Raw genomic sequence first — 23,511 nt, forward strand, 5'->3', positions numbered from 1 at the left:
CTAGAAATGGTGTATCGTTTCTAACCCGTACCGGGTATCATTTGGTAAACGAGTCCACATTTCCATGCCCCGCGTACAAACAGCGTCCCAGAAATCTTAAGTATTCCCTAGAAAACGCTCTTAGTACTCGTTTGCAGAAATACTAAAAAGAGCTACGCCACTCATCACGACACACCATTATGCTCTCTTGGCTCAGGAGTGTGACTCTAATGATCTTCATATGGGACATCTTCTACTTGAGCTTGAGCTTGTTGAGCTTGTGCGATCACCCCTGGATTGCTACTCCGTTATCAATCGGGACTAGCTGAAGTTGCACAAGGAATCAGTAGATAATTATGCTTGGGAGTAGCGAAACATCTTTTCAATGTGCAACTCCTGGTAATCCTAAAGTGTTTTTGATCAATACCGGGCACCGGCCAGGCCCGAGCGTAGATCGCGGAACGAAAGGGAAGGAATGGTTGTTAGTCCGATACTTGCTTTTGCTAGAAGCCGTATATACTTCTGCGCACTCCACAAGTATCACGGGAGGAGGATATTTTTGTTAGTAAGAGTATAGAAGTTGAATCTACTTCTTCTTTACCGACGTCAGAGAGGTGATTGCACTACCTGAACTAGATATCGATCCACCAATTTCATGGACCGGGGACCAACGGCTTTACTTCCCTTCCGAAGGAAGACGTGACCACAGATTTTTCACCTCAGAAAAATCTCAGCGACCTCGGCTGGAATTGAACCCAGGCCAACTGGAATGAGTGGCGGTCACGCTTACCACTTACCACCGGCGCCGTCTCTTCATATGGGACATCTTCTACTGCTCCTAGAAACGATAGGCTGATGAAATTCCTTGTGAAGGTTTAAATTTTTCTCTTGAGTAGCCGCCAAATATTTCAGCTCGAGGAAACTCTGACACAAAGTCAAAGCAAAGAGTTCTTGATCCTGACTTCAATTCTTACGGTACGGCATGAGGTTGTCCACTCGATGTCTATTCATCCAACTTACTCCATGATCTGCGCTACAGCTTTTAGGAGGTGGGCTACTTTACTACCCATGACCAAATATCTGATACTTGTGTTTCTATGAAACGGAGTAAACGAACAAAAAATATCGCAATAATTTTCGCTATTTTTATCAATTTTAAATTTAAGAACAACACCATTAATTGTGAATAAATCTGTATGGGACTGGCAGGGCCGTTGCGTAGTATTTCGGTGAAGTCTCAGTTGAGCACTTCTTAGGTGTTTACATTGGCTTTCTTTTTCAGTTCGATTTTCGAACAATAATTTAGTGTGTGCCTGGAAATGGCACTCCTATCATGGCTTGTTTTATGACTTATCCTCATTTATTTTATAAAGCAGGTAAGGATTTCAGGACCCCTCTAAGTTTGGCGCCCTTGGCTTTATTTAAAACAACCAAAGAAACTGATTCAACAATCTTTTTTTTTGTTTTCCGTCGGCCGCTGTCCGCACTGAGTGCCAATTATCGAAGTCGATTGGTGACTTCATCATCCTAGATATCGGCCCATCAATACATGAACCGGGACCAACGGTTTTACTTTCCTTCCAAGGGAAGACGTGACCACAGATTTTTTACTCCAGAAAATCGCAACGATCTCGGCTAATGTAGAATAATCTTACCGCTCCGGGTCGGACACTGTTGTGAGCCGACACTAATAAAGGAGAATAGATGCTCAAGAAAGATGACAACCTCAACCGTGTGTGGCAGATGACGACGGGGATTCGGATGATTTTTTTGTTGGATTAATCTGAGCGCCATTACAAGCATTTTGCATGTTTATGAAAGTGCGATAAAGTTCTTCAATCTTTGATTAAATTACATTTTTATTGCGTCAAATCAGTTTCGAGAAATACCTGTTCATTCTTTTATATCATGAAAATGAGGCGAGATCCATGATATACTAAACTTATTGTATTCTTCATTGCACATAATCGTTTAAAACCCATTTTTTCCTTAGAGGGTCATATAACAATGGAACAGTCCTGTTCGTATGAGTTTGCGTTGACGCTTGCGGAACATGATCCCAGTAATGATGCAATCTCATCAGTGTGATTCACACGGTTTTAATTTTGATTATACGAACGATAAAATGCAACTCGTCAATCTATATTTTGGATGTAGATAAACTGGACTTAGTTTCGCAGATGTTACCAAAGAAAATCCATAAAACTTTCCCAAAAATATTTGTCCACAACCCCATCTACAGAGAGTTCATAAAAAACCGGATACAGTTTATGACCTTTTGCTTTAGCTCTAAACGTAACGATGTGCTGAGAATAGCTCCAAAACTCAATTACTTAGAAACAGTGCGATAACTAAACCAAATCGGCGAGACAACATCTCACCCACAGTGGCTCGATTGCGGAAGTCGATCGTAAACTTTTAAGATGAAAATTCTATTCACTAAAGCTGCTGCTATCTTCATTATGTAACCTTCACTCCAGCTAAGCAAGCCTGAGGGCAGTCAGTCGGTCCGGCAGTTGTGTCTACTTATGATGTGTCTCCTCTCCCATAGCCGTTATCACGCCTCACTCGGATGTTATGAGACTTTTACGACACATGTCCCACCGACAAGCTGACATTCGCGTACACACTAGCCACGGCTGCGTCGGTATACTCTCGCTGCTCAGTTTGTTTGCTCTTGGTCCGATGTTTGGTGACTTTCCAGCAACTCTTTGCCGGCAATTATCGTTTTATCATTTGCACATTTGTTCCCGTTACTCGCATCTGTCACAGTATCACAATATTAATGGCAAAACTTTTTTTTTCATACTTTTCCCTTCCAGGCACCATGATCTGTTGCTACCTGCTATACAGTCGGAAATTTAGTACGGCCGCCGAAGCACTTCACTACTATGGACAGCGACGCACCAGGGACAGTAAAGGTGTTACGATTCCGTCCCAGCGTCGGTACGTCGAATACTACGCGACGCTGTTGAGGAGTAATGAATCGTACCGGCCGGTAACGTTATATGTAAGTTTCTACTAGAATACGCAACTCTCACGATCATTACTAATACCATCTATCGTCTCAACTTTCAGATCTGTGAAATCCGACTCAGTCCAGCGGTCAACGTTAAAGAGGGCACGCTCAGCGTTACTGGCAAGAGTCCGCAACCGTTACCGGAGTTCAAACGCATCGATGACCAAACGGTGGCGAAGCTGGACTACTGCATGCCCCTAGCCGGCGATGTTAAGATCGAGTTCGTTAAGAGTTTGGTTCTGCGCAAGGAGAAAAAATGCCACTTCTGGTTCAATACCTACTTTGTGGAGAAGTCAGCGAAGAGTGAGTTTTGCCTGAGGGGGCTTGATTTTTTCTAATGTGGCCTAGCAGGGGAATATTACTAACTGGTTCCTTCTCTCGTAGGTGACGCTGAAGGAAACCTGTTTCTAACGCTGAGTAAATCGGAAATCGATGACGCTCATAAGGATAAGGACCATAAGGAGTACCCAAATAATTTTACGGTAAGTGAATGGGGGACGTTGATTGAAATGGAATTCCATACTCATGCGCTATCTTTTTTCGTTTTAAAATTACTTGTTTTCGTAAACGATTCTTGTGGAAACCAAAAATTATAGCTGTTTAAAGTTATGGTGCTCGACGTGCACCATAATTGATCGACCAAAGATAAAAGTCGCAAGGACAGAACATGCTTCGTAAAACTCGCTTCAAATATATTGGAATAGAAAAACTGAATATAAACTTTGGGCATGAAAACTGGACTAGGATTTTCTTTTCTAAGAGTCGGATAAAAAACAGCATAAATACCGGAAAAAATACCCGTTTCTTGCAAAGTAGTTTGTTAGCCGACTTTTAAATTTGAGAATCACGATATACGGATGCTCCTGCGAACAATTTATTTATTTTTACCGATTTTTATACTGGAGGTTCATCATTGCCCAGTTTTACGGGTGAAACTCTTTTAAGCGATTCTTACGCTGAAGGATCTCTATCCGATTTTTACGCTTGAAGTTTATTTCCGATTTTTTTTTTGGGTGAAGTGAATTGATCAAAAATTGGGCTTGGCGGTGGACTCCAGACTGCAAATTTTTATGCTTAGGGATTTGTAGCTTGGAGACCTTGGATTCTGTTGGTCCCTAGAATCGAATAACAATACGACGCGTGCTTCAGGAGGTGTATAGAAACGAAGGGATACCCTGACGACTGGCAGATTGAATTATTTTTGCTATCAATTCAACTAGATCCAGACCGATACAGTATCCTATGGTTAGTGGTTCATTACATATAATCTAAATTAAATATCATTCAATTTGCACAATGCATTAAAACTTAACGTAATTAGCCAAAGTACTCGGATCATACCAATTTAAACCCAAATCTAAAATAAACATCATTCAATTGCACAATGTATTGAATTTAAAATTTAAGTGAGCTATCCAAAGTATTGGGACCATATCAAATCAATTGTTCAAAATGTGCCTAGTAATTTTGAAGAACCATCATCTACGCGAACCAAACCATCAAATAAAGCGGCTATGTTCCCAAATATAAGCAACTTAGAATACGTCCCTCCCGTTCTTTTCTTCTACTTCACTTGTCTGTTTTTGTTTTACTTCTATTAGTTTGCTTTTCCACTACTCATGTAAACCAAAAAATCAGTCAATTTATACGCTTCTACTTAATGTCTTCATTTTTTTTCCTTTTAATTCGGCATGTTCTTTTTCGTTTTATCACTATATCTTAATTTAGATTCATTATAACACTCATTAACACAATCAATTGCATATGCTCCCATATACACTCATAATATCTCATTCAAAACGTACAAACGCCGCTAGCCTTCGCGATAACACAAACCGGGTCTCAAACTCGAACATGCAATTGTAATCATCCACACATACTCGCGATCTCACCAACAACCCACCGCTAGCGCGATCATGAGTCGGTCACGTTAGGATGTCCCTGCCCTCGTTCTTAACAGCCTAGATGCATGTCTTCAGTTGGACCAATAAAAAATGAGGCTCATATTCATTAGACAACACATTCCATGCAAACGTGACCGGGAACTCTAGTGTTATGGGGGAATTATCTTCTAGTACCTGAACCGTACACTAAAAACCAAGCAACAAACTCACGTTCCGCGCGGTCATTCAAGAACACACGCGAATATGCATATGGCCACACAGTTACAACATCGAATTTATACACGCGAAATCACATACGTTCTGGCATACGCGACAAACACGTGAACATACAAGCGCTTAAGCTTTTCGCGATCTTTCACGCACATCTACGGTTGCGGTCTCACAAACTTGATAAAACCACGGGATAAAATGAACTTTTTAACCGTTATGTATCCGACGCGGTACCCGGGTACTTTTTTAGGTTTCAATTAACCCTTTCATGCCCAACTTTTTGCTAGTGCATGTAGGGTTTCAAAACTATTTTTCCTTGAAAACGGTTGGGTCAAGAAACACGAAAAGCCTATTTTCATAAAGATAGATGCTTTCATGGCAGTGCTAGAAGCTGGTCAATTTTTACCTTCTTATGCTGAATACAATTCTCCTAGAATAATTACAATAGTCCAATTACGTGGAGAACGTAGCCAACGACAGTCTAAATTGATAAGTTTTATCAATTTTCAATAATATTGCACCATAACGAAGACATATGAAAAAATCATTTTCCGTCGTCAACGTAAACTGTCCCTGGCAGCACTGCTTCATCGGAATCTAATCAGACTAATTGCAATAACTTCAGTTCTAGAGCTGATCCTTGTAACTTTAGTCACATTAATGAACCTTACTTGTTTTTGTGAGCAAATCTCACCTCAATCAAAAGTTATAGCTGTTTAAAAACGTTGTTGTCCACAAGCAACATGGGCGTGAATTGGTTAATGAAATTCCTATGTTTTATCCATAGCTGGAAATTGAAACTTTGTGACATCTTAGAACTTCACTAAGTCAAGCTTTTGGGTTAATAATATTGTTGATATAGTAAGGGGGGGGGGAGATAGGAGGGGCTCCTGAATTTTTTTACTACGTAACAAGCCGACGTGGGTACCCGGGTACCCACAAAACTGAAATGCCAATAACTAATGTAATTTTCAACCGATTTTGATGCTTTTGGTTGTTTTGGATTCAGGAACTCATCCGCTTTTGGACTTGGTAAAAATGAATCGGGTTACTTCATCGGCTCCCGGGAATCCGGATTTCCGGAAGCTAGTTCCAGTACTGGGATACTATTTGTGAACTTCAATGGAATACTAACAATATGGGTATCAAAATTCTTAGAATTGCATCAGTAGGCTGTATCTCGTGGTTTTGGAACCATTTGGTTATTTGACCCCGGAACGGACATTCCGGAGAAGGTTCCCGTGGGACCGTGAGTGGCCATTCCATTCCAATTCCATTTTTTAAATTGCCATAGGGTCCCACAACAATAAATAACTGACTTCCGAGACAATTTGAAGAGTTTTGATACTCGTATTGCTAGGACATTATTAAAATTTACAAATGCCCTAGTACAGGAACATTACCCCGAAAATCCGGATTACCAAGCACCAGATTCATTCATCCGGTTCAATTTTGCAAATCAAAAAGTGGACGAGTTCCGGAATCCAAAAAATCTATAAGTGTCCAAATCGGATAAAGGAAGCCATAGTTATGATCATTTCAATTTGTGGGTACCCGGGTACCCACGTTGGCCTGTTAAAGGTTTTTTTTGTTGGACACATAACAGTTAACACTTATAAATTGGCATCACATAATCACAAAATACATACATTAGCTATCAAACCTTATGGAGAAACATATTGTACTTATTTCTGAACAGCCAACAGTAGTACTGTTCAATGCACCTTTTCATCACATTCTGCAGCGCAATTATTCGTCAAGTATACATCAATCCATTAACCCTACCCCAACCCACACCCTGTTCCTCTCTCATGGCGTTTTGGTGGTCCGCATAGACTATTCTGCCATTACCCCTCCTATCATCGGCCTTGGACTGGTTTGCGCTCTCATTGCCCCACCAATCGCTGCAAAATGAAAATGAAATGAAGTTTATTTCTGATTTTTATATTATAATGTATTTAAAACGGTTTATACGAAGCATGTTCTGTCCTTGCGACTTTTATTTTCGGTCGATCAATTTGGAAAAACGTAAAACCTATGGTCCTTATATTGAAACGTATGCAGTATACTACTAAAAAAGCCTTAGTCTGGCTGAATCTGAACAGTATACTGCGTATAACAGCACGTCAGTCCCGTGTAGATAGGGAAACTATCTTTTGTAGCCCATGGTCAGTATAGTCTTCTTGGATTCCTCTGAAAACTATTCATGTCCATATTACTGTAGTGTTAGATCCACAGTTCCGGAAGTGGAGCAATTAGTTAAAGTTAAAATGGAGCTTAATCTCGCTGAAGTTACGTACATTCAGTTACATCACGTTAAAAACTGTGTTTTGATCACGTTTAGAAGTTTAGCACAGGCAGAAAACTTCATTGAATAGAATAACATGCAACACGAGGTCGAGTTTAATAACACCTGAATCAAGAATCCCGGTGCATATGGAAAACGACATGATGGACGTGCATATCCATGATTTGGCTCCGCGCACTAAGAAAGATTATATCAAACACATCATGTCGCCATATGGAGAAGTAGAATCTATTACGAATGACACCTGGAGAAATTTTTTCACCAGCATTCCCAACGGCGCGCCGGTGAAAAAATTTCATCGACGCGTTCGTTTTGTGAGCAATACAAATCTATCGAATGCAAATCTCCGAAGGATGGAGTGACCTATAAGCAAACAACGCAAATCACATATCCCGGGCAGACACCAACATGCCAATTCTGTAACCATACAGCCTACTACGGAAAAACATGCGCCGAAGCAACTAGTCAAAAGTCGTCTACTACAGCCAACTCTAACAAGCAGCCACCGACACCTTCAGATAAACCAAAAACAACGATCCAATTAATCAATAATGCAGGTACAACGACTACGACAACCGCTCCCAAACCAACGACTGGCATCACCAATAAAGAAGAAAATACCGATGAAGACGGATTTACAACAGCGACCCGTAAGAACAAGAAACAAATAAGAACCTCTGATCGTGAACAGCAAGAAAACAGTACCGATGATGACATGGACGGGAACGAGAACGCGAGAGAAGGCACACTGAATGACTCCCAAGCGGCTTCATCGCCAAGGAAAAGGATCTCAACACGCAGCAGCAAGCTGCGTCAACAAGATCTGGAAGGCCGACATTCTTAACATTCTATTTTTTTTATTTTTACTTATTGTAAAAAATTGAAGGACCCGCGGCTCAGTTGTGCTAACGCATTGAGCCATTTCAAATATATCTTTAGATTACAAAAAAGAAGAAAGGACAATAGCACTTCATTTTGGGCGGGGTCGTTGGAGAGGATCTCTGATGGTCGTCGATCTCCGGACAGTTCTCTAGTATAAGTTCCACCGTGGTTCGGGTTCCGCATGTAGCGCAGGACACGCGATACTGTGTGGGTACAGTCCCTGGTCACTGTACCCAGCAAATGGTTGTGAGTGGGTCACATTCGACCTCGAAAGCCGGAATAAATGGTTGGTTTGATTCCCCTGACTCGAGGACGGAAATGACTGACAGAGTCCGACAGATCTTCCGGTTTCTGAGTCATAGCGAACGCAATAGCTGACGCCTCGGCAGAGAACACTGAGCATGACCCCGCAAGGCGGAGGGAGAACACTATCCTTATTCCGCTTACTGTTACTCTAAGCACATCTCCACTCTTGGAGCCTTCAGTGAATATCCGCACGTGATTCCTATACCTGGTGGCCATCAGTCGGTTATGGCGCCGACATTCAGTTGACTGTCTGTAGCAGGAAACAGTCCTCTCCAGCTGTACGCACCAAGAATCCCAACACTCTTCTGACGATGGTGAGTGCAGCCGCCCTACGAATGGGGAGAATCCCGGCCTCCACGCAGCCAAATCCACGGTTATCCCCAAGATCTTCGGTTCCTTACAGCGAATGATCGCTCCATTCAGCAGGATCGACCTCCCTGTTGCAATATGGTTTGTGTTGCAGCAGCGCGTAATCAAACTTTAAGCGGGTTCCATGTTAAAACCGGACGCTTCGTTTGGACAGATAGTTGCTCAGGAAGTGGTCCATGTTTCCGGTAATCCCCCAGTTCGCCAGCTGTTGCAGTACACCGTGACGTGATGCCTTCGCCATGTCGATTACAGCGACGTCGGCATGCAAGCCGTCGGTTATAGAATGTCGTAGTATCTTTCCAAAACTGGTAAAGTAGTCGTTAGTCCTGCACCACATCGCTCCTCCAGTAGGTCCAGCAATCATCTATTGACCATTCGCTCCATCGAATTAGCGAAGCAGAGGAGCAGACTGATGGGGCGAAAATCGTCCGGCGTTCTATTCCTCTGGCATCGCTCTGGGATAGGGTGCTTCCTTCCACGAAGCGGGCATCGGCTCGCCACTCCAAACGCGGTTAATACTGTTCAATGTCGCTCGCTTGGCTACCGGGGGGAATGTCGTAGTAGGGGATAGTCAACGTCATCCAATCCGGCAGACCTGTCGTGTGCCGATTCTAACACCGCACAAAGTTTTCTTCCGGTGAAAAGTAGTATAGCTTGGCATGGGTCGGATTCAAAACGCACGAGGCTGTTCTCCGCCCTTTGTTTGATTCGCATGAACGAATAAAGGAGGGCGGTGTCGACAGATAGCGAAGCGAAGTGCCTGCATAGCTCGTTACCGATGGTCGTGAGTTCAATCGTCACGCGCGCGTTAACGACAATGGCATAACCGCTATGTCGTTTTCCGCATAAGGCGTTAACTCTCCACCCAAGCCCTGATGTCGAGAATTCTGGAGAGATACCTTCCAGAAACCTGGTCCAGTCTTGGTCTCGTTTCTGGCCTTACTGAAGTGATCTGCTCGATTTCGGTGTATCCATAGAAATGCTCGCAGTGTGCACACTCGACCTCTGGGCACGACCAGTGCATCGCATATCGAGGAGGGTTCCCACTTGTCCCTCAGCGGGCCCAATCTACCCGATCGTAGAGTCACCGCCTTCGGCGGGTTGTAGTAGGCAGTGATTGGGCTTACTTAACCTGGCTAGGGAAGTGGTCACTGTTGCATGGGTCGGCGAGAACAATCCACCCACAAGTTCCTGCAAACAATGACGTCGATGGCGGAATTCTATCTGTTCGTGGAAGAATGTCGAACTATCGTCGTTGAGAACAATAGCGTCGTTATTTTCAACTACTTCAGCGATGTCGTTTCCTCTCCTGTTGCGTGTACGCGAGCCCCCCACATCATGTGGTGCCCGTTTACATCTCCCATGGGTGATGAATGGCGACAGATATTAGCTCGATATCCAAAGGTATCTATCGGGATGGCACATCGACCCGGATGGCCAGACCCACCGCCTGATAGATGGTATCCCCACTGGCGTAGTCCCACGAATATCGGTGTCCAAAACAATGATGCCGGGTTAGTCTAATTCCGATGTGCGTCTCCTGTAGGGATGGATGAATCTATTGGGCGTTGAGTGCACTGGTACTTATCCTGGGGTGCCGGGACATCCCACGCCAATAGCCGCCGGAGGAGCATCGCTACAAGGTCGAACGTCCCCGGTCAGGGCCGGCATGGGGGAGTGCGCGTTACGATTGGTGACTACTAGATTCCTGGGTGCTTTAAAATATACGTTAAGACGGACAGTTATTCACGGTTCATATTTTTCGGCTTGGTAGAGGCGGGTTGTCGATCACCTCCTTCGAAGCCTACACTCCTGGTATCGGTGGGTGAAAGTCGCTTTCGCATTTTTGAGGATGAGGGAAAAAAGTGAAAAGTTTTTGTTTCTATATCTACTCGATAAGTTTATAATCGTCCCATTCCGAAAATGTCCATATTGTTCAGATTATAGAGAATTTATCAAACTCGTAATTCGTCATCTTGGTTTTCAAGATAGTTCCACGCATCGATTTCCGTCATGGACTCATCAACTCCATTCCGAAATATCCATATTGTTGAGGTTATAGAGAATTTATTCAAACCGGAAGTCGCCACCTTGGGTTTCAAATTGGATTGAGACATCGATTTCCATCATCTACTCGTCAACAACAATTCGAAAGTACTTATATTGTTGAGGTTGTAGGGACTAACCGAAGCGGAGGTCGCCATCTTGCATTTCAAAAAAAGTAACAGACATCGATCTCCGTCATGTGCTTCTCAACCATGTTCTGAAAATACGCTTTTTGTTGAGGTTATAGAGAATTTATTTAAACCGGCAGCTGCCATCTTCGATTTTAAAATGGCTCTAGACATCGATTCCCATTCTATACTCGTCAAGCTTATTTCAAAAGTATTCAAATTGTTGCGATTATAGAGATTTTATCTAAACCGGAAGTCGACATCTTGGATTTCAAGATGGTTTCAGATATCGATTTTCTTCATCTACTCGTCAAACCTATTCGGAACATACCCATATTGTTGAGGTTTTAGTTACTTTATCTAAACCATAAGTTACCATCTTGGGTTTCAAAATGGCTTCAGACTTCGATTTCCGTCATCTACTCATCAACCCCATTCTGAAAATACCCATATGGTTGAGGGATTAAAGACTTCATTTAGACCGGTCGACGGCATTTTGGATTTCAAAATTGTTTTAGACATCGATTCCCGTCATGTACTCGTTCACCTCATTCTGATAAAATCGGGTCTTCACTGTATTGTTGAGGTTGTAGAAACTTTATCTAGACTGGAAGTTGCCATCTTGGGCTTCAAAATAGCTTCAAACATCGATTTCCGTCATCTACTCGTCAACTCCATTCCGAAAATACTCATGTAGTTGAGGTTATAAAGATTTTACCTAAACCGGAAGTGGACATCTTGGATTTCAAAATGGCTTTAGACGTCGATTCCGGTCATGTACTCGTCCACTTCGATCCGTAAATACTCTTATTGTTGAGGCTATAGAGAATTTACCTATAAAGGAAATATTGGATTTTGAAATGGCTTCATGGCTCATTCAGAAAATACCCATATTGTTGAGACTTGTTATAGAGAATTTATCTAAATCGGAAATTTTAAAATTCGAGTAGCCTTTGCACTAATGGTACACGGTACTTAACCCTCGCGTAATAGACCGGGCAGAAGCCAGTGAGTGGGTCCCGGCCGGGTGATTGAGGCCGAACTTCGGATTAAAATCTGGTGGCGCGGTCCGGGTGAAGGATTGAGTTTTTAAATGCGGAGCTTATGTTGAAAACAACCGAAGGCTTGAATCTAACTGGGAAGGAGAAGTATGAAAAGTTAGGAATGTAAGAAAAGTTAATGAAAGTTATGAAAATTTAGAGATATCGTACTCATTAGAAACAGGCTTACGCTCAAGTCTACCAACATGTCTCACGGTAAAAACAGACTTGCCCCTCTTGATCACAGCTTGTCACCACCTCAAACTTCTATTAATTCTCGGTCTTTGGACAATCATTGGACCAGGATTTCAGCTTTGTAGCTTCACTAGCACTTCAGGGAAACGGTCGCACTTCTGAAAATGCCAGCTGAAAGGTTAAGGCAGAGCTTACACATCAGCTTTTGAAAGAAATGTGCAGAGCTAATTACTGAACAGACCGATCGGGCGTAAAGACCGAACTGAGAGAAATGGTCTCCGTTAATGGCGACATTTGGTGGAAAGTCTTCCCTGGAATTCGTAACGTTGCTCGGGTGGTAATATTGCGGCCTGTTCTTATTTCGTGACCTTAGAGTATAGCACCCTCTATGCTCAAACAACGCTGTGCACTTGTGATAATCAAAACCTTGCGCGGAAAAAAGAAGAAAAACAGAAGAGACTCATCAAAAATCAGCACACTGACTCCTATCGAACCAGTTACGAATATTAACGTTGGATTTCTGTGTTTCGAATTCATCTCTACTAGCACGACTCAGGGTTGTTACGGAAGACGACAAAATAAAAACGCGCCAAATCCGCGCGAGGTTTTGGGCGGTTCTAATAACCAATGTAGTTGGGACTGTGGCCACATTTGCAATTTTGGTGCCACTGACATATGATCAATCATATGGGGGATAGACCACTAGTGAAAAATTATTCCCATTATCCCCTTAGGGGTAACCCACCAGCAAATGAGTGTTTGGGACCGTGAAAAAAGGTGGAGCTAGCGTTCTGGAAAAATTACCGGATCGCTGTTTTTTAGGGAATTCCCTCAAAAGTGTTATGTATGTTAGTCTGTGCTGAAATTGCGAATGCGCATATTTTGAACTGTGAAGCACAGAGTTTGTTGATCACAACAACATCCGACGCCCTGATTACACCTTCCGGAAAACAGACGTTCCTTGAAATATTTCAGAACTGCTCAGGCGGTGGTATTTTATTTTGCGTGCGATCCTCGTACCCGACCCTGTCGTGATTTTATTACTTTTCAGCAAAATTAATTTGCTCCTTTTTCCATCGCGTGGCAATTCGAGAAAACACCTACCTTGTCAAAAAGATTTCGCAGGATTTCAAGATAAAAACTTTCTGAATGGATTGCTGTCAAAAGCTTCTATAACCGACCACTAAGATCACTTCATCGGTCAAAGCAGCGAACCGATGTTAACCTGTGTTTCAACATTTTTAAATAAGTTTTGACTTCGTAAATTATAAGTGGAACCTTGTTCATAATATTCGCAATCACTTTAAATGTTTTCAAAGCAGCATAACGGAGTCGCTGGATAATTTTCATAACCACAACTCGTTTCTCTGAGGAATTAGTGTTCCCAGCGATTGAAGTGAAAGTTAATAGTATACATCTTAAACAAAATGATTAATAAACATGTTAGGAGAGACTCCGATAAATGAAACACGGTCCAAAATTGAATTCGTGCCAAATCCGCGCGATGCGTCAAATTGAGAACAAAAACGCGCCAAATCCGCAAAAATCGCTAAATCTGCGAAAATCGCAAAATCCGCGCGACCGTAACAACCCTGTCACTTGGGTTAGACGATAAATCATACAGAAACTTTCATTTACTGGTGAAAAAGTTAAAACGACCTCTGTTTTTTGGCTTGGGAACCATACGCCTGACACTATGCTATAGTTTTGTGTCCTCGTGTGTAACATTAGTTGAATTCATGCCTTTGCACAGTAACAGTCAAATCTCTGGATTTTTTAAGAGTTGTGACTCTCCTCACATACATTCTGATTTCATTCGGCTAGTCAGTAAAGAAAGGAATGACGGTAGGACCGAAGCGAACTGGCCGTTCGAATTAACAATTTTTTTGGTACATAAGAGCCAATACCCTATTTAAGATTTTTTGGTGCTATTCAACGGGAAAAACAGATCAAAAGATTCGAACATGCAACCCTTGGGACTCCGGCCCAATACACAAACCCTTACGCTATCCTTGGGATATAATGATGTCCCAGAAAGAATAAATGATTATCACATTGGCGACAGTGATCGTATCCTGCCTCTAAAGCGATATCACACTCAACCGCAGCTGGAGTCTCAAGGGTTGCAAGTTCGAATCTTGCCTCCGGAGGGAATATTCTTTTTTCACATAACTGCTTTCGCTAAAGGGGGTCCTCTTGTATAATCGTGCAAAAAGCACCAAATGCCTGATTTTTTTAGGAAGTAAACTGACTTAGATATGTGCGCTATTCTGCAAAATGTTTATTAAGTTTTCATCCATGAAATCAAAATTTTTGACTGTAAGGTGTCAAAAATGGCGGCTTTTTCAAGACAAGATTTTTTTGAATCTGTGAATCAATCAACTTCTCGTTTTGCCCGCCTAAAAGTAGACAATATTCTCCTAGCTGTAACCTACAAAATCGCAAAATTTTGTTCATTTACAATTTTTCTCAGCCGACCAAAGTGGAAAAACCATGCGAAATAACGATACTTTATTTTCAAGTAACCGCCATTTTGTTTCTATAACGAATTTGTTCATGTTTTTTATGTTGGGCGCCTCCACGGAATGTAATCTTTGAGCTCGTTAGTGTTTTTTGCTTGTAGACGACGAAATGCGACCTGTATCCTGCCCGTAGATGAGGTCGTAAAATTTTGAAATAAAAAAAACCTATAATTAAATTAGTTATGGGATTTTGTATTTCGACTTCGTCTCATTAGCATCCGACACAAACTTAGTGATAGAGGTAAGCTAGCGTCGGATTGACACTAGTTCCAAAAAACGAAAACCCTATTTATGTTTCTGAGCAACCTCCTAGTCCTATAGAAAAGGATTTCTTTTTATGTAGATGAGAAATTAATCAAATCAAAACTTCGTTTGGCTTAGCAAGCTAATGCAATATGAACTATGCTGTAGTTCTCCGTAGTTGGGAAAATTGAAGAGAAAACTTTTTTTTTCATCATTGAGGTAAAAATTGTTTAAAACCATCTTTGCGTGCGCGTCAATACGGCGCTAGCTTAGTCCTGTCACTAAGTTAGCGTCGGGTTCTGATGAGACGAAGTCAAAAAGCATACTGTCTCCGATTTTTCACAGAAGTACGAAGTGATAACCATTCTTCTTATTGCAATCTTCGACTATATTCCACCATACCCTTAATTCAACAACCCTACTTCATATTATTTTCTTCTTTTATCATTGCAGGTGACAATGGTACTGCGGAGGGTACCCCAGGGAAAATATTCCGAAAGTGTTAGCCTGAAAAAATGTCACTCACCGACAGCCGTCACAACTTCCCCCCTCATCAAATCCAACCTGGACAACAATCGACAGCAGCAAATCCCCCATCAGCTGCAACAGCAAATACAGCAAATCTTTCAACACGGTCAGCACCCACCTGCAGCGCACAAGCCGCTGAGCAGTGATCCGAACTGGCCGTCGATATTCAAGAAGCAGCTTAGCTACAACGATGGCAATAACGATTCGTTCCCATCGGTTGGTTTTCTGAATGACCAGCACAATGACCACCATAATCAGCGGCCACCGAACCTGATACCACCCCAGCAGAACAACCACCATTCTAAGCAGCCAATTCTAACGCAACAACAACAACAACAGCAGCAGCAACAGCCACCCCAACAGCAACAACCGCTCGCCTTCCAATCAATGCATGCCGACAGCCATCAGCAACCGCAGTACCTGGACGAAAATCTGCATTGTCTGGAGTTCTCGGAAACCTCCAGCTCGGAATCGTCGACCGAGGAGGAAGGCTGGGATTCCGGTGAGTGTCCTTCGCTACTACTAGCAATGCCCGATAATGCTAACTTGTACTATCGAAACGATAACTATTACTACGGTAGTTGCGCCGGCCTCAGCGCCAGCATTAGTAGCGATCCTTCACCACATCCCGCTTCTTCTCCTCATCTTCCTACTTGTACTGCTATTGCTACTTCCCCGAATACGCCACTGTTCGTCAACGGTTGCGCCCCTGGTGCCACAAACAGCAGCAACAACTACAACAACAGCAGCGATTCGAGAGCTACGGAACCAAACCATAACGATAGCTCTAGCAGTAGTAGTATTAGTAAACGTAGTAGCAATACAAACGACGGTAGTTCAAAATTAAACCATAAACCATTAGTTAGTACTTCTGTGGTAGTGCCTGATTGTGTATTTTCTCCGTGCGGAGTACGTAGTGTGGCTTCCCTTCGAGCGCTGGCGAAATTTCAGCATGATAGCAACAGTAAAACTAGTGGTAGTAGTAGTAGTAATAGTATTGGTAAAAACGGCAAGCTTTCTTCTACTGCTGAACCACTAACGACATCAGCTGGTACGGTTTCAGTTGCTTCTTCCACTACTAACCGCATTGCTTGGTCGACGATTGGGTTGAAACGCAAAAAGAGAAAGTCCTTTAAATCCAGCCTAGCCAGCAGAGAGTTCGGTTCCAATACAAGTACATGTACGGTCAATAGCCAGGGAAAGGTAAAAAGTGGGAAAAGTCGATTCCACAAATTGCAATGGCTAAAGTCTAGACGTAGTGATTCTAGTTTAACAAAAGTCCTAGTTAAAAACGGAGACATTGTAACACTGACGGGCTCGAATGTGGTTTCTCGACCTACTGGCGGTGATGCTCCGACTTCATTAATTCCAACGATTCCAATTGTGACCGAAGCTCCCGACCGCAGCAGCGGCACCAATCTTGTCCCCCTAACAGCTTCTAAAGAAAACCTTCTGTCGATCGATTACTACTCATCGATTTGTGATAAACAACTCAGTTTCGAGTCTCCCTGCAAAAGTCCCGGCCAGTTGATGAAGCAGAATCTCGCACCAAAGCCACCGGCGATGGAAGCCCTCCCGGACAGCGAATGTTCCATCGTGGTAGCGAAACCCAGTGAACAACGGCCCAAGATTGGATTCGAAGTTAGCCCCTGCCAAAGCCCGACTAGCAAAACCAACCCGGACAATCCGTTGGCCGAAAAAAGCGTTTGTGATAGAAAATTACCCCGCGAGGAGCTAGACAGCAAGCATACTCCCCGTTCCTACAGCTTGATTCCGAAATCCGAAAACACCAGCTTCTGCGACCGAATCCTGCAAACCATTGTCAGTGGGGTAAGCTCCCGGAAATCATCGGACAACGAGCTACAGGTACCATCGGCCAGCACCAGTGGTGGGAATAGTCCGATCGCGCCCCGTGTCAATCGCTGTTCGCCGTTCTCCTTCCGGGAGCTCGGTCAGGAGCTGAAGTCCGCTATGATGCCCGCCGCCTCCGCGACGCATGCTAGTGGTAAACATCCAGCGGAAGAACCGACGGCTAAACGAGCAGCCGCCGACTGACGACACTACGGTTGCTGCTTTCTCCCCTGTACCTCTGCGGCTGTGCTGTTTTTGTGTATGTGTGTGTATGTGTATGTGTAAACGTTTGCGAACATGTATGTGTAATTTTGCGAGATTACTCTTGTCTAGTGTTGTAGTAGTAGTAGTTGTCGGAGCAAGAAAAACTCCTGGGAACAAAAATCGGGTCTCGCTAGTTTGATTTGATTCCGCGTCCGTTGTTTTGTTTTCTTCGTGTTTGCAAAGAGCAAGTCGAATTGGAGAACAAAATCTGTCGAATGCTTGAGATAGAACTACTTAAGTGAAGGTTCGGTATAGCGTTAAGAGATTTTTAAAATATATTATTTTATTTTGTTGTAATAGTAACGAACTTTTATACACCGCTATTATACTGAATAAGTTGAATAAGAACGATTATTTTTGTCGAAATACTGCGTAGTTTTTTTCTTTTTCCCTTGATTTAAATAGGATTTTTTATTGGAACTTGAAACTCGTACTAGTAACTTCTCCACGCTCGACACGACTATTGGTTGGCATATTGTTTAAATTTAAATATTTAAATGGAACCGGCTTTAAAAGATCTAAAATTTAGTCCAGTTTCTGTGTACTTAGTAGCGCTTAAATCCGTATACCGGTTCCAGAATTTCAGTGGGCTATATCCGGCAGCCCAGTGGGTGACGGGCGAGGTTTTAAGAAACATCTCATAAATTTAAGTAATTGTTTTTTGAGATGCACGGCATGGCATGAATTGGACCAATCTTGGTCATCGAAAAACTATCCCGGGAGTACCTAAGAAAAAGTATATATTTTTCAGCCATTTTTTCTCATTTCAGCCTGTTGGGTTCATAAAATTATACGAAATGCGAAGTTCTTTCAATTATACGGTCCTACAGCTCCCTATGGCCATTTCGTATGGAATCACTACAAAACAGTCCCAGCATCAATATGGGTGTCATTTGAAAAGGGATGGTCAGCAGAAGCTGGAAATTGATGATTGACGCCATTTTGAAAACCAAGAAGGTGGTTTCCGTTTATCACCAAAACAGTGAAAACTCTACAATATGGGTATCATTTGAAAGACAGAAACAAAGATTGATATTTGATGCCCTTTTAGAAAATCAAGATGGCGGCTTCCGCTTATCACAAAACAGTGCAAACCACTATCAATAATGGTGTCATTGTAAAGCGGGTGAACAACGAAAACCGGAAATTGAATATTGACGCCCTCTTAAAATCCAAGATGGCGGCATCCGGTTAGCACAAAACAGTGAAAACTACTATCAATATGGATGTCATTTGAAAAGTAAGCAGAAGACGAAAATTGATCATTGACGCCAATTTGAAAACCAAGATGGCGGTTTCCGGCTATCATGAAACAGTGAAAAAGCGTCAATATGGAAGGCAGAAAAAACGGATAGATGTTTGATGGCATTTTGAAAAGTATTTTAAGTTTAGCTATGATTGAGCAAAATATGAAAAAACTTGTTCCCGTTCCCGTAGCCTTAACAATGCGAAAATAACCAAATTAAGTCATATTGTCAAGCGGAGTATCCTACAATTTCTACCAGAGACACTGTACGCTTATATGATTTTGTTATTGGAAGGGGATTCTCGAACACTTCCGTGGTACGTGTAAGCGAAGTTGCTTGCCGACCATCCAATTGCTTCATACAGTAATATGCTGAATATGATCAGTGAGTAGTGCTTGACAGCATTGTTGTGTAAGGACTGCTCAATGCTATATAGAGTGCTTCTGTTACGATAGGTGGTAGTACCATCACCACCACATATACTGACCACCTCCTTTCAAATGACACCCATATTGATGATAGTTTTCACTGTATTGTAGTAGCCGGAAACCGTCATCTTGGTTTTCAGAATTGCATCAATATTGTATGTCGGTCTTCTACTCACCACTCCCTTTCAAATTACGCCCTTATTGATGGTGGTTTTCACTGTTTTGTAGTAACCGGATCCGCCCTCATGGTTTTAGAAAGGGCGTCAAAACAGTTTTTGTCTTCTATTGACCGCTTTTTTTCACATGATGCCTATATTGATGATAGTTTTCGCCGTTTTGTGGTAACCGGAAGTCGACATCTTAGTTTTGAAAATGGCATCAAAATCATTTTCTGTCTTATACCGACCATCCCCTTTCAAATGACACCCATATTGATGATGGTTTTTTCGTTTTTTCTTTGGTTTCAAAATGGCGTCAATAATCGTTTTCCGGGATTTACTTTCCATCCTTTCCAATGACACTCATATTGATGATGGCTTTTATTGTTTTGTGGTAACCGGAAACCGCCATCTTGGGTTTCAAAATGGCATCAAATGTCCCAATTTGATTCCATCCGCAACCGGTACCGAAATAGTCATAGTTCGAGGGAGTATATACACCTTCTTAGGTTCTCCTGGAACAGTTTTCGGGTGGCCAAGATTGGTCCAATTCATGTCTATCATGGAAAATAGCCATATGGAGCGCATTAAAAAAAACTATTATTAAAATTTATGAGATTTTTCTTCAAAACCGGTCCGTCACTCACGAATATACACCACGGGAATTCGGATCAATTCCGGAATCGGTATATGGATTTGAACGCTACTAAGTACACTGAAACTGAACTAAATTCCGGATCCTTTAAAGTCGGTTCCATCCAAATCGGTCAAAATTTGAGAGCAAAAGTTAAAAAAAATTTTTTAGAAAAATTATAACCTGGTACTGTAAAGGCTAACATTTCGCAATTGTTTTTTGTATATTTATGATACTAAAATATTATATCCTGGAGATGTAAAAAAAATATTGTTAAAATCAGTTTTTGGAGGATCCTCCATAATATGCCATACAGCATCATCTGCAATGGTTATAGAGTGTTTAGTCCAGGTTCCGAAAAAGGTAATTACCGTATATCTAAAATATTAATAAATAGAAATATTCGATACCCAACAAGCTCTAGATCGAACGAACAATATGCCAAACCAACCCATTTTATGCACAAAAAATCAATGATCACTGTGCCTTGAGACTTTCCCTAAAATGACAAACAATCACACACCTTCTTATTTATACCTTTAATCGATGTTTCCTGGTAAGTTTATACCATGCGGGTGTAAATGCCGGCCACCTTTTCATTCCCGACGTCCGTCTCTTTCGCTTCGAGACGTCTTCGCAATTGAATTGGGTTTGCGAAGCTGGTCACAATTTACATCGGCATGGCGTTTCACCTTTACTGTTTACTCTTTTTCAATCGCATGAGCACACGACTTTAGGTCACGGTTGCTTTCGATATTGGAAAACTTCTACATTCATCTAAATCTAAACAATAACAATTACCGGTCAATACTTTCAATTTCAGCGACTATCTGTGTTCAGTACGATTATATACTATAAACATGTTCCGCTAATAACATCCTCATCACGAAGCTAAAATTCGAAAAAATGCATTTGTTCATGCTAAAATGTTTCGTCCCTATCTGTACGCGCCATGCTTAGCTAGCGAGCTTCTGCCCTCCGCGCTCTGTTGACAGTTGAATATTTTTTCTCTTCCCCAAGGTAACGCCACAGTCTGTCGCGAATACTCGTCCTCGCTTGTCTGTAACAGCCCAGCTAACTGAATCCCACTACCACCACCATCAAGCATATGCTAACGTACCCTCGCTAAGACATACCCAGAATCAAGCAAAAATCAACTACTTTGCTAAAAGATGGACATGAATCAACAAAACGAAAACATAAAACACTAGCATTTCCTGTGATAACAGCGAGCATCGCAAAATGGAAGGTATCTACGAATTTAGTATTGTTTATCCGAATTAGCCCGGATGTCGCCAACTCTGAAGTTTTGAACACAAGCAAATGCATTTTTAGTTGACGCTTTACTTTTCATTGTGATATTCATGTATAATTTTCGTTGTGTTTGCACTTTCTGGTGTTTAGATATTTAGATTACTCAATCTTCACTGATCGCTTTCATTCGTGCTAGGCGAATTTCCACTTGACCTGGTGTGCGCGAGAGAAACACATTCTGTGCTATTTGTGAAATGTATGTGCTCTTGTGAGCTGTCTTTTATAATGCTAAGCTAGATAAGACTTCGAAGTGACCAAACGAAAAACAATCACTATTGTTATCCACAAACTAAATTATCGGTACATACTTATGCGGTTGACTATGGCCCACAGCCATACTTATGGAGACTGAAATGCATACATATTTTAGCTGATCATATATTATTATTATTTCCTGATTATACATCGTATTATCATGATTTGATCTGTTCCACAATATGCCGCCTTGCTCGGTCAGTTGCTACTTGTCTCCAACCTCTCAAGTGCCCGATACTCGCCAGGTTCTGCTCCACTTCGTCCAGCCACCGGGAACGCTACGCTCCTCTCTGTCTTGTACCTGCCGGGTTGGAAGCGAAAACCTACTTGATGGGGTTGTTGGCCGGCATCCTCACAACATGCCCCACCGTACCCTTCCAGCTTGAGCTACTTTCCGGATACTTGGCTCACCATAGAGTCGCGCTAGTTCGTGGTTCATCCTTCTCCACACGCCATCCTCCTGCACACCACCGAAGATCGTTCTCAGCAGCCTTCTTTCGAAGACTTCGAGTGTTTGCAGATCCTCCTCGAGCATTGTCCACGTTTCGTACCCGTAGAGAACGACCGGTCTAATCAGTGTGTTGTACATGGCGCATTTCGTGCGGCGGTGAAACTTCCTGGATCTCAAAGTTTTGTGAAGCCCATAGTAAGCACGACTTCCAGAGGTAATACGCCTTCTGATCTCCCGACTGGTGTTATTGTCCGCAGTCACCAATGAGCCTAGATAGATGAACTCGTCAACCACCTCGAACTCGCCGTCGATCGTAATAATATTGCCCAAGCCTTCCCTATCGAGATCGATTCCGCCAGCCAGCATGTACTTCGTCTTAGACACATTTATCTTCAATCCTACTCGAGCTGCTTCGCGCTTCAGTCGGGTATACAGATCTGCTACCGTCTCCTTGTTTCTACCAATTATGTCCACGTCGTCAGCGAAGCACACGAACTGTCCGGACCTCGTGAAAATCATGCCCCGCATGTTGAACCCCGCTCTTCGCATTACACCTTTCAGCGCTATATTGAACAGCAGGCAGGCAGGACAACCCATCGCCTTGTCTTAGTCCCCTGCGTGTTTCAAACGGACCCGAGAGGCCGCCCGAAATTTTGACACATACACCTTACACCATCCATCGTAGCCTTAATCAGTCTTGTCAGCTTCCCAGGGAAGCCGTTCTCGTCCACCATTTTCCATAGCTCCACACGGTCGTTTGTTGATCTGCCGTTGATGAAACCGGCCTGATAACTCCCGACAAATCCATTTACCAGCGGTGATAGGCGCCGGAACAGAATCTGGGACAGCACTTTGTAAGCGGCATTTGTCACTGTGATCGCTCTGTAGTTTTCACAGTCCAATTTGTCGCCTTTCTTGTATATCAGGGTGATGACCCCTTCCTTCCTTCCCTGCTCCGGTAGCTGTTCTCTGTCCCAGATTCTTTCGATTATTCGGTGCATGCTTTCCGTCACGTCCGTCACGAAAGTGGCAGATATGCGGAAACATGATAAACATGCTCACTAGCTTTCTTTCAGAGCGCACGTTCCAGGTTAACGTCGATGGGCATTTATCGCGCAAGCTACCGCTGGAAAATGGTGTACCACAGGGTTCTGTGCTCTCAGTTACCCTATTCCTCGTAGCAATCCAACCTATCTTCCGGGTGGTTCCGAATACCGTGACAGTGCTATT

At 42.6% G+C, this 23,511-nt stretch overlaps 1 protein-coding gene across 6 annotated transcripts in view; it reads left to right on the forward strand.

Annotated features, from left to right (window-relative positions):
• LOC131679043 (transcription factor mef2A) overlaps nt 1-23,511 on the forward strand; it is a 297,358-nt gene that overhangs the window by 254,341 nt on the left and 19,506 nt on the right. For 5 of the 6 annotated variants that reach the window (XM_058959575.1, XM_058959578.1, XM_058959577.1 and 2 more), the window contains 4 exons: nt 2,802-2,989; nt 3,058-3,301; nt 3,383-3,480; nt 15,605-18,293. In XM_058959575.1, the coding sequence (XP_058815558.1) occupies nt 2,802-2,989; nt 3,058-3,301; nt 3,383-3,480; nt 15,605-17,734 (2,660 nt within the window). In that variant the 3' untranslated portion in view covers nt 17,735-18,293. Of the gene's footprint in view, nt 1-2,801; nt 2,990-3,057; nt 3,302-3,382; nt 3,481-15,604; nt 18,294-23,511 lie in introns of those variants that run through there. The other variant, XM_058959580.1, reaches the window with a different exon arrangement.

The sequence above is a fragment of the Topomyia yanbarensis genome, chromosome 2 (assembly GCF_030247195.1).
Source record: "Topomyia yanbarensis strain Yona2022 chromosome 2, ASM3024719v1, whole genome shotgun sequence".
NCBI classification, from domain to species: Eukaryota; Metazoa; Arthropoda; class Insecta; order Diptera; family Culicidae; genus Topomyia; species Topomyia yanbarensis.